Below are 11,786 nucleotides of genomic sequence, written 5' to 3' on the forward strand. Positions count from 1 at the left end.
TTTTTGGGACAATTTTGGGAGATTTTTGAAACGATTTTGGGACAATTTTGGGAGATTAGGGGTTTTTGGGATGTTTTTTGGGACAATTTTGGGACAATTTTGGGACATTTGGGGTTTTTGGGACGATTTTGGGAGATTTTGGGAGATTTGGGGTTTTTGGGATGATTTTGGGAGATTTTGGGACAATTTTGGGAGATTTGGGGTTTTCGGGATGATTTTGGGACATTTTTTGGGAGATTTGGGGACATTTTTGGGAGATTTGGGGACATTTTTGGGACGATTTTGGGGTTTTCGGGACGATTTTGGGAGATTTTGGGACGATTTTGGGACAATTTTGGGACAATTTGGGGGAAATTTGGGGTTTTTGGGATGATTTTGGGACAATTTGGGGACATTTGGGGACATTTGGGGTTTTCGGGACGATTTTGGGACATTTTGGGACAATTTGGGGTTTTCGGGACGTTTTTGGGGACATTTTTGGGGTTTTGGGGACATTTTGGGGACGATTTTAAGGACAATTTTGGGAGATTTGGGGTTTTTGGGACAATTTTGGGGGCATTTTTTGGGAGATTTGGGTTTTTTGGGACATTTTGGTGTTTTTTGGGGACATTTTTTGGGTTTTTTTTGGGCAATTTTTGGGTTTTTTTAGGACATTTTGGGCATTTTTAGGGCATTTTTTGGGGGTTTTGGGCAATTTTTGGGTTTTTTTGGGGACATTTTTGGGTTTTGGGGACATTTTTGGGTTTTTTGGGACATTTAGGATTTTTTTGGGGACATTTTTGGGGTTTTTTTGGGCAATTTTTGGGGTTTTTTTGGGGACATTTTTGGGTTTTTTGGGATATTTTGGGTTTTTGGGCAATTTTTGGGTTTTTTTGGGGACATTTTTGGGTTTTTTTGTGGCATTTTTGGGTTTTTTGGGCAATTTTTGGGACATTTTGGGGTTTTTTGGGTTTTTTTGGGGACTTTTTTGGGACATTTTGGGGATTTTTAGGACATTTTTTTGGGGGTTTTGGGCAATTTTTTGGGTTTTTGGGTTTTTTTGGGGGAAATTTTTGGGTTTTTGGGGCAATTTTGGGTTTTGGGACTTTTTTTTGGGCTCCCCGGGGCCGTTCTTCCGCGGGCGGGCGGAGGGGGCGTGGCCAGCGGGGTTTATGCAAATGAACCTCTGACCGAGGGCGCGTGTTTATGCAAATCAACCCAATAAAGCGAGATGAAACCTCTAATTATGCAAATGAGGCGCGTTCGTGAGCCGGGCGCTCATTAAGCATCCGGGCTGCGCGTAATTATGCGAATTAAGGGCGTGTCTATGCAAATTAGGGGGGCGCCGCTATGCAAATGAAGGGCGGCGAACGCGGAAGCGCGGCGGCGCTATGCAAATGAGCCGCATGCAAATGAGCCCTATGCAAACAAGGGTGAGGGGCTAAGGGGCGTGGCCCGATTTCCAAATAAGGAGGCGGGGCGCCGCCGCGCGGGCCAATCAGCGCGCGGGATGCAAATCGGGCGGCGGGGGTGCGACGTCACTTCCGTCGCGCGGCGGGTGACGTCACGCAGCAATGGCGGCGCCGCGGGTGTCGCTGGGGGCGCTGAAGGAGCCGCTGGGGCTGAACCGCGGCCTGCAGTGGGTGCGGAACTGGGGGCACTGGTTTATACTGGAGGGACTGGGATGGACTGGGAGGGACTGGGGGGGACTGGGAGGGAACTGGGGGGGACTGGTTTATACTGGGAGGGGACTGGTTTATACTGGGAGGGGACTGGGAGGGACTGGGAGGGACTGGAGGGAACTGGTTTATACTGGGAGGGAACTGGAGGGAACTGGTTTATACTGGAGGGAACTGGGAGGAACTGGTTTATACTGGAGGGAACTGGGAGGAACTGGTTTATACTGGGAGGGAACTGGGGGGGACTGGGAGGGACTGGGAGGGACTGGGGGGGACTGGGAGGGAACTGGGGGGGACTGGTTTATACTGGGAGGGGACTGGTTTATACTGGGAGGGGACTGGGAGGGACTGGGAGGGACTGGAGGGAACTGGTTTATACTGGGAGGGAACTGGAGGGAACTGGTTTATACTGGAGGGAACTGGGAGGAACTGGTTTATACTGGGAGGGAACTGGGAGGAACTGGTTTATACTGGGAGGGAACTGGGGGGGACTGGGAGGGACTGGGAGGGACTGGGGGGGAGTGGTTTATACTGGGAGGGAGTGGGGGGAACTGGGAGGGAACTGGTTATACTGGGAGGGAACTGGGAGGAACTGGGAGGGAACTGGGAGGGACTGGGAGGGACTGGTTTATACTGGGAGGGACTGGGGAGACTGGGGGGAACTGGTTTATACTGGGAGGGGACTGGGGGGAACTGGGGGGAACTGGGAGGGACTGGAGGAACTGGGGGGCACTGGTTTATACTGGGAGGGGACTGGGGGGGACTGGGGGGAACCTGGTTTGTACTGGGAGGGAACTGGGGGGGAGTGGTTTATACTGGGAGGGAACTGGTTTATACTGGGAGGGGACTGGATGGACTGGGGGAACTGGTTTATACTGGGAGGGACTGGGAGGGACTGGGAGCCACTGGGGGGAACTGGGAGGGAACTGGGGTGAACTGGTTTATACTGGGAGGGGACTGGGGGAACTGGGGGAACTGGTTTATACTGGGAGGGACTGGGGGGGACTGGGGGGAACTGGTTTATACTGGGAGGGAACTGGGGGGGAGTGGGAGGGAATTGGTTTATATTGGGAGTGAACTGGTTTATACTGGGAGGGGACTGGGAGGGACTGGGAGGGACTGGAGGGAACTGGTTTATACTGGGAGGGAAACTGGAGGGAACTGGTTTATACTGGAGGGAACTGGGAGGAACTGGTTTATACTGGGAGGGAACTGGGGGGGACTGGGAGGGACTGGGAGGGAACTGGGGGGGAACTGGTTTATACTGGGAGGGACTGGGGGGACTGGGAGGGACTGGGGGAACTGGTTTATACTGGGAGGGAACTGGGATGGACTGGGGGGGGACTGGTTTGTACTGGGAGGAACTGGGGGGGACTGGTTTATACTGGGAGGGGACTGGGGGGGGAGTGGTTTATACTGGGAGGGAACTGGTTTATACTGGGATGCGAACTGGGAGGGACTGGTTTATACTGGGAGGGGACTGGTTTATACTGGGAGGGACTGGGATGACTGGGAGGGAACTGGTTTATACTGGGAGCGAACTGGGAGGGACTGGTTTATATCTGGAGGGACTGGGAGGGACTGGGATGGACTGGGAGGAACTGGAGGAACTGGGGGGGAACTGGTTTATACTGGGAGGGACTGGGATGGACTGGTTTATACTGGGAGGAACTGGGAGGGAACTGGGAGGGAACTGGGAGGGAACTGGTTATACTGGGAGGGAACTGGTTTTTTTCTCTCTGAATTTCCCCAAATTCCCGTTTTATTCTCTCTGAATTCTCCCGAATTCTCCCAAATTCCCGTTTTTTCCCCGGAATTTCCCAAATTCCCATTTTTTCCTCTGAATTTTCCCAAATTCCCGTTATTTTCCCCGAATTCTCCAAATTCCCGTTTTTCTCTCCGAATTTTCCAAAATTCCCGGTTTTTGCTCCCAGTTTTTGTTGGATTTTTCTAAATTCTTGGGTTTTTTTTCTTGAATTCTCCAAATTCCCGTTTTTTTCTTTGAATTTCCCAAATTCCCGTTTTTATTCTCTGAATTCTCCCAAATTCCCGTTTTTTTCCCCGTAATTTTTTCAAATTCCTGTTTTTTTATCTGAATTCTCCCAAATTCTTGGGTTTTTTTCCCCGGAATTTTCCCAAATTCCCGTTTTTTCTCTCCGAATTTTCCCAAATTCCCGTTTTTCTCTCTGAATTTTCCCAAATTCCTGGTTTTTGCTCCCAGTTTTTGTTGGATTTTCCCAAATTCCCATTTTTTCCCCCGGAATTTTCCCAAATTCCCGTTTTTTGTCTCTGAATTTCCCCAAATTCCCATTTTTTTCTTTGAATTTCCCCAAATTCCCGTTTTTTTCTATTTGAATTCTCCCAAATTCCGTTTTTTTCTTTGAATTCTCCAAATTCCCGTTTTTTTACCCGGATTTTCCCAAATTCCCGCTTTTTCCCCCCCAGTTTTTCTCCATCTTCGCCTTCGCCACCTGCGGCGGCTTCGAGGGCTCCGTCACCTTCAGGGTCACCTGCCCGGGGCTGGACAACGGCTCGGTGAGCGCCGCCTTCGGGTACCCCTTCAGGTGAGACCCCGAAACCCACCCGGGACAGGTGAGACCCCGAAAACCGGCCCAAAACCACCCAAAACCACCCAAAACCGGCCCAAAACCACCCAAAACCGGCCCAAAACCACCCAAAACCGGCCTAAAACCACCCAAAACTGCCCCAAAACCACCCAAAACCGGCCTAAAACCACCCAAAACTGGCCCAAAACCACACCTGGGACAGGTGAGACCCCGAAACCACACCCGGGACAGGTGAGACCCCAAAACCAGCCCAAAACCACCCAAAACTGGCCAAAACCACCCAAAACCGGCCCAAAACCGGCCCAAAACCACACCTGGGACAGGTGAGACCCCCCAAAACCACCTGGGACAGGTGAGACCCCGAAAACACCCAAAACCACCCAAAATCGGCCCAAAACCACCCAAAACCGCCCAAAATCACACCTGGGACAGGTGAGACCCCCCCAAAACCACACCTGGGACAGGTGAGACCCCAAAACCACACCTGGGACAGGTGAGACCCCGAAAACCAGCCCAAATCCACACCTGGGGACAGGTGAGACCCCCCAAAACCAGCCCAAAACGGGCCCCAAAACCGCACCTGGGACAGGTGAGAACCCCAAATACACCCAAAACCACCCAAAACCGGCCCAAATCCACACCTGGGACAGGTGAGACCCCGAAACCACCCAAAACCGCACCTGGGACAGGTGAGACCCCAAAACCACACCTGGGACTGGTGAGACCCCCAAAACCACCCAAAACTGGCCCAAAACCACCCAAAACCGGCCCAAATCCACACCTGGGACAGGATGAGACCCCAAAACCACCCAAAACCGGCCTAAAACCACCCAAAACTGGCCCAAAACCACACCTGGGACAGGTGAGACCCCAAAACCACACCTGGGACAGGTGAGACCCCAAAACCACACCTGGGACAGGTGAGACCCCGAAAACCAGCCCAAATCCACACCTGGGACAGGTGAGACCCCGAAACCACCCAAAACCACCCAAAACCGGCCCAAATCCACACCTGGACAGGTGAGACCCCGAAACCACACCTGGGACAGGTGAGACCCCAAAACCCACACCTGGGACAGGTGAGACCCCGAAAACACACCTGGGACACGCCCAGGACAGGTGAGACCCCCCAAAACCACACCTGGGACAGGTGAGACCCCCCAAAATCCACCTGGGACAGGTGAGACCCCAAAACCACCCAAAACCACCCAAAACCACACCTGGGACAGGTGGAGACCCCGAAACCCACCTGGGACAGGTGAGACCACCTAAAACCAGCCCAAAACCACACCTGGGACAGGTGAGACCCCCAAAACCCAACTGGGACACGCCCGGGACAGGTGAGACCCCCCCCAAAACCACACCTGGGACACGCCTGCTGACCCCCAGGTGATTTCAGGTATGCCCAGGTGACCCTAAGTGACCCCAGTCCCCCCCAGGTGTGCTCAGGTGACCTCAGGTGACCCCAGGTGTGCCCAGGTGTGCCCAGTCCCCCCCAGGTGTGCCCAGGTGTGCCCAGACCCCCCCAGGTGACCCCAGTCCCCCCAGGTGTGCCCAGCTGTGCCCAGCTGTGCCCAGGTGTGCCCAGTTTCCCCAGCTGTGCCCAGGTGTGCCCAGGTGTGCCCAGTCCCCCCAGGTGTGCCCAGGTGTGCCCAGCCCCCCAGGTGTGCCGTGTGCCCAGGTGTGCCCAGCCCCCCCAGGTTGTGCCCAGCTGTGGCCCAGGTGTGCCCAGGTGACCCCAGTCCCCCCCAGGTGTTCTCAGGTGTGCCCAGTCCCCCCCAGTCCCCCCCAGGTGTGCCCAGGTGTGCCCAGGTGCCCCCAGGTGAGCCCAGCTGTGCCCAGCCCCCCCCAGCTGTGCCCAGGTGTGCCCAGGTGTGCCCAGGTGTGCCCAGGTGACCCCAGTTTCTCCCAGGTGTGCCCAGGTGTGCCCAGGTGACCCCGGCCCCCCCAAGGTGTGCCCAGCCCCCCCCAGGTGCGCCCAGGTGTGCCCAGGTGACCCCAGTTTCCCCCAGGTGTGCCCAGCCCCCCCCAGGTGTGCCCAGGTGCCCCCAGTGTGCCCAGCCCCCCCCAGGTGTGCCCAGCCCCCCCCAGGTGGCCCCAGGTGTGCCCAGGTGACCCCAGATGACCCCAGGTGTGCCCAGGCCCCCCCCCCCCCCCAGGTGTGCCCAGTTTCCCCCAGGTGTGCCCAGCCCCCCCAGGTGCGCCCAGGTGTGCCCAGGTGACCCCAGTTTCCCCCAGGTGTGCCCGGTGTGCCCAGGTGACCCCAGGTGTGCCCAGTCCCCCCCCAGGTGACCCCAGTCCCCCCAGGTGTGCCCAGCTGTGCCCCAGGTGCGCCCAGGTGTGCCCAGGTGACCCCAGTCTCACCCAGGTGTGCCCAGTCCCCCCCAGGTGTGCCCAGGTGTGCCCAGGTGCGCCCCTCCCCGCAGGTTGAACCAGGCCGCGTTCCAGCCCTCGCTGACTCACCTGTGCAACCACACCTGGCCCAGGGACGTGCACCTGGTGGGCGACTTCTCCTCCTCCGCCGCTTCTTCGTGGGCGTGGACCGTGGCCGCCTTCCTCTACAGCCTGGGGGCCCTGGGCGGCTACCTGGGCTACCTGCACCTGTACAGGTGTGCGGGGTCGCGGCTGCCGCTGCTGGTGAGTGGGGAGCGGGGGGGGAGGGGGGGTTACCTGCACAGGTGGGGTGGGGTTACCTGGACAGGTGAGGTCAAGGTTGGGGTTACCTGCACAGGTGAGGTTGGGTGGGGTTACCTGCACAGGTGGGATTACCTGCACGGGTGGGGTCAGGGGTGGGGTTACCTGCACAGGTGAGGTTGGGTGGGGTTATCTGTACAGGTGGAGGTCAAGGGCGGGGTTACCTGCTCAGGTAGGGTTACCTGCACAGGGTGAGGTCTGGGGTGGGGTTACCTGCTCAGGTAGGGTTACCTGCACAGGTGAGGTCAGGGGAGGGGTTACCTGCACAGGTGAGGTTGGGTGGGGTTACCTTGTACAGGTGGGGTTACCTGCATGGGTGGGGTCAGGGGAGGGGTTACCTGTACAGGTGAGGTTGGGTGGGGTTACCTGTACAGGTGGGGTTACCTGCATGGGTGGGGTCAGGGGTGGGTTACCTGCTCAGGTGGGGTTGGGTGGGATTACCTGCAAAGGTGGGGTGGGGTTACCTGTACAGGGGTGGGGTTACCTGCACAGGTGGGGTCAAGGGTGGGGTTACCTGCACAGGTGGGTCCTGGGGTGTGGTTACCTGCACAGGTGAGGTTGGGTGGGGTTACCTGTACAGGGGTGGGGTTACCTGTACAGGTGGGGTTGGGTGGGGTTTACCTGTACAGGTGAGGTCAGGGGAGGGGGTTACCTGCACAGGTGGGGTCAGGGGTGGGGTTACCTGCACAGGTGGGGTTGGGTGGGGTTACCTGTACAGGTGGAGTTGGGGTGGGGTTTACCTGTACAGGTGAGGTCAAGGGAGGGGTTACCTGCTCAGGTGAGGTCTGGGGTGGGGTTACCTGCAAAGGTGGGGTGTGGTTACCTGTACAGGGGTGGGGTTACCTGCACAGGAGAGTTCAGGGGAGGGGTTACCTGTACAGGTGGGGTTACCTGCACAGGTGGGGTCAGGGGTGGGGTTACCTGCACAGGTGGGGTTGGGTGGGGTTACCTGCTCAGGTGAGGTCAGGGGAGGGTTACCTGCACAGGTGGGGTCAAGGGAGGGGTTACCTGTACAGGTGGGGTCAAGGGTGGGGTTACCTGCACAGGTGGGTCTGGGGTGTGGTTACCTGCACAGGTGGGGTTGGGTGGGGTTACCTGCCCAGGTGAGCTCAGGTAGGGTTTTGAGCTCCTCAGGTGAGCTCAGGTGTGGTCAGAGAGCTTGGCCAGGTGGGATTTGCCTGCCCAGGTGTGCCCAGGTGTGTTCAGGTGATCTTAGGTGTGCCCAGGTGAGCCAATGTGTATTTAGGTGAGCTCAGGTGTGTTCAGGTGTGCCCAGGTGAGCTCAGGTGGGATCTGAGAGCTTGGCCAGGTGGGATTTACGTGCCCAGGTGTGCCAGGTGCTCTCAGGTGTGCCCAGGTGAGCCCAGGTGTGCTCAGGTGTGCCCAGGTGTGTTCAGGTGCTCTCAGGTGTGCCCAGGTGAGCTCAGGTGTATCCAGGTGTGCCCAGGTGAGCCCAGGTATGCCCAGGTGTATCCCAGGTGTGTCCCAGGTGAGCTCAGGTGTGCCCAGGTGTATCTTGGGTGTGCCCAAGTGTGCCCAGGTGAGCTCAGCTGCTCTCAGGTGTGCCCAGGTGTATCCCAGGTGTGCCCAGGTGTGCCCAGGTGTGCCCAGGTGAGCCCAGGTGCTCTCAGGTGTATCTCAGGTGTATCCCAGGTGTGCCCAGGTGTGCTCAGATGAGCCCAGGTGAGCCCAGGTGCTCTCAGGTGTGTCCCAGGTGTGCCCAGGTGTGTTCAGATGCTCTCAGGTGTGCCCAGGTGTACCCCAGGTGAGCTCAGGTGTGCCCAGGTGTGCCCAGGTGTGTCCCAGGTGCTCTCAGGTGTGCCCAGGTGTACCCCAGGTGAGCTCAGGTGTATCCCAGATGAGCCCAGGTGTGCCCAGGTGCTCTCAGGTTTGCCCAGGTGGTGTTTCAGATGCTCTCAGGCGTGCCCAGGTGAGCTCAGGTGTGCCCAGGTGTTATCCCAGGTGCATCCCAGGTGTGTCCAGGTGAGCTCAGGTGTGCCCAGGTGTGCCCAGTTGTATCTCGGGTTGTGCCCAGGTGTGCTCAGGTGTGCCCAGATGCTCTCAGGTGTGCCCAGGTGTGTTCAGATGCTCTCAGGCGTGCCCAGGTGAGCTCAGGTGTGCCCAGGTGTTATCCCAGGTGTTATCCCAGGTGTTATCCCAGGTGTTATCCCAGGTGTGCCCAAGTGTGCCCAGGTGAGCTCAGCTGCTCTCAGGTGTGCCCAGATGTATCCCAGGTGTGCCCAGGTGTGCCCAGATGTATCCCAGGTGTGCCCAGGTGTGCCCAGGTGAGCCCAGGTGCTCTCAGGTGTATCTCAGGTGTATCCCAGGTGTGCCCAGGTGTGCTCAGATGAGCCCAGGTGAGCCCAGGTGCTCTCAGGTGTGTCCCAGGTGTGCCCAGGTGTGTTCAGATGCTCTCAGGTGTGCCCAGGTGTATCTCAGGTGTGTCCCAGGTGCTCTCAGGTGTGCCCAGGTGTGTCCCCAGGTGGGCTCAGGTGTGCCCAGGTGTATCTTGGGTGTGCCCAGGTGCTCTCAGGTGTGCCCAGGTGTGTTCAGGTGCTCTCAGGTGTGCCCAGGTGTTATCCCAGGTGTTATCCCAGGTGCATCCCAGGTGTGCCCAGGTGTGCCCAGGTTCTCTCAGGTGAGCTCAGGTGTGTCCAGGTGGCTCTCAGGTGTGCCCAGGTGTGTTCAGATGCTCTCAGGTGTATCCCAGGTGTGTTCAGGTGTGCCCAGGTGTGCTCAGATGCTCTCAGGTGTGCCCAGGTGTGCTCAGATGAGCTCAGGTGCTCTCAGGTGTATCTCAGGTGTATCCCAGGTGTGCCCAGGTGCTCTCAGGTGTGTCCAGGTGTGTTCAGGTGAGCCCAGGTGTATCTCAGGTGTGCCCAGGTGTGCCCAGGTGCTCTCAGGTGTGCTCAGGTGTGCCCAGGTGTATCCCCAGGTGTGCCCAGGTGACCTTAGGTGTGTCCCAGGTGAGCTTAGATGTGCCCAGGTGTGCCCAGGTGCTCTCAGGTGACCTCAGGTGTGCCCAGGTGTGTTCAGATGCTCTCAGGCGTGCCCAGGTGAGCTCAGGTGTGCCAGGTGTTATCCCAGGTGCATCCCAGGTGTGCCCAGGTGTGCCCCAGGTTCTCTCAGGTGAGCTCAGTGTGTCCAGGTTGCTCTCAGGTGTGCCCAGGTGTGTCCCAGGTGAGCTCAGGTGTGCCCAGGTGTATCTTGGGTGTGCCCAGGTGCTCTCAGGTGTGCCCAGGTGTGCCCAGGTGTGTTCAGATGCTCTCAGGTGTATCCTAGGTGTCCCCAGGTGCTCTCAGGTGACCTCAGGTGTGCCCAGGTGTAATCCCAGGTGTATCCCAGGTGTGCCCAGGTGTGTTCAGGTGAGCTCAGGTGTGCCCAGGTGAGCTCAGGTGTGCCCAGGTGTGAACCCAGGTGCTCTCAGGTGTGCCCAGGTGTGTTCAGGTGAGCCCAGGTGAGGTCAGGTTGTGCCCAGGTGAGCTCAGGTGTACCCAGGTGTGCCCAGGTGTCCCCAGGTATGCCCAGGTGTCCCCAAGGTGTGCCCAGTTGTATCTCGGTGTGCCCAGGTGTGCTCAGGTGTGCCCAGATGCTCTCAGGTGTGCCCAGGTGAGCTCAGGTGTGCCCAGGTGTGCTCAGGTGCTCTCAGGTGTGCCCAGGTGAGCTCAGGTGTACCCAGGTGTGTGCCCAGGTGTGCTGAGGTGCTCTCAGGTGTTATCCCAGGTGTGCTCAGGTGTATCCCAGGTGTATCCCAGCTGTGCCCAGCTGTGCCCAGGTGTCGTTTCTCGCCTTTTCCCCGCTCCATTCCGGAACTTTCTCCTTTCCCGCCGGGGATTTTCCCTGAATTCCGCCCGGTTCCGTCTTTCGCGATTTCCCCGTTTTTTGGGGTTTTTTGGGTTTTTTTTGGTTTTTTTTTTCTTTTCGGGCCGGAAATTTTGCTTTTCGCTTTCGTTTTTTTTCCCGCCCTTCTCCCCGAAATTCCGATTTTTTCCTTTTCCCACGTTTTCGTCCGGAATCGGGCTGGAATGTTGGGGTTTCCCCAGGGGGAATTTGGGGGAGCCTTTGATGGAATTTGGGGGGAATTTGATGGAATTTGGGGTGAACTTGATGGAATTTGGGGGGAATTTGATGGAATTTGGGGGGAACTTGATGGAATTCGGGGGGAATTTGATGGAATTTGGGGAATTTGATGGAATTTGGGGGATTTGACGGAATTTGGGGGGATTTGACGGAATTCGGGGGGAATTTGACGGAATTTGGGGGGAATTTGATGAAATTTGGGGGGAATTTGACGGAATTTGGGGGGAATTTGATGGAATTTGGGGGGAATTTGACGGAATTTGGGGGGAATTTGACGGAATTTGGGGGAATTTGACGGAATTTGGGGAATTCTACAGCATTTGAGAGGTTTTCGGTGGAATTTTGGGGGGATTTCGGTAAAACCTGGGGGGATTTCGGTGTGAAATTTCAGGGATTTTTACGAAACCCGGGAGGAATTTGGGAAATTCCGCTGGAATTCCGGTGGCTTCGGGGGGGGGGGAATTTTTTTCGGGATTTTTAACGGAATTCGGAATTTTGGGCCCGGATTCCGCTGTCCCCCGGGGGGGGGGGGGGGGATTTTGGGCGGGAATTTCGGGTTTCCCGATGGAATTTTGGGGATCCCGGTGGGAATTTTTTTTTTTTTTTGGGGGGGTGGGGTTTAACCCTTCGTGCCCCTTCTCTCTCTGCTGCCTCTGAAGGACCCCGGGTAAGTCCCGCCCCCTTTTTTTTGGGAGCCCCACCCCAAAATTCCCTTTTTTTTCCCTCCAAAATTCCCCTTTTTCCCCAAAAAATTCCCTTTTTTTTTCCCCAAAATTCCCTTTTTTCG

The 11,786-nt window shown here is 57.1% G+C and overlaps 1 protein-coding gene across 1 annotated transcript; it reads left to right on the forward strand.

Annotated features, from left to right (window-relative positions):
• The first annotated feature begins 1,505 nt into the window (after window positions 1-1,505).
• On the forward strand, window positions 1,506-7,475 carry LOC137466712 (synaptophysin-like protein 1). The gene is made up of 4 exons (XM_068178395.1): window positions 1,506-1,622; window positions 4,104-4,222; window positions 6,652-6,903; window positions 7,472-7,475. Exons 1-4 carry the CDS (start codon window positions 1,554-1,556, stop codon window positions 7,473-7,475), a joined length of 444 nt encoding a protein of 147 aa, XP_068034496.1. The 5' UTR covers window positions 1,506-1,553.
• The last annotated feature ends 4,311 nt before the right edge of the window (window positions 7,476-11,786 follow it).

The sequence above is a fragment of the Anomalospiza imberbis genome, unplaced genomic scaffold, assembly GCF_031753505.1.
Source record: "Anomalospiza imberbis isolate Cuckoo-Finch-1a 21T00152 unplaced genomic scaffold, ASM3175350v1 scaffold_43, whole genome shotgun sequence".
Classification (NCBI taxonomy): Eukaryota; Metazoa; Chordata; class Aves; order Passeriformes; family Viduidae; genus Anomalospiza; species Anomalospiza imberbis.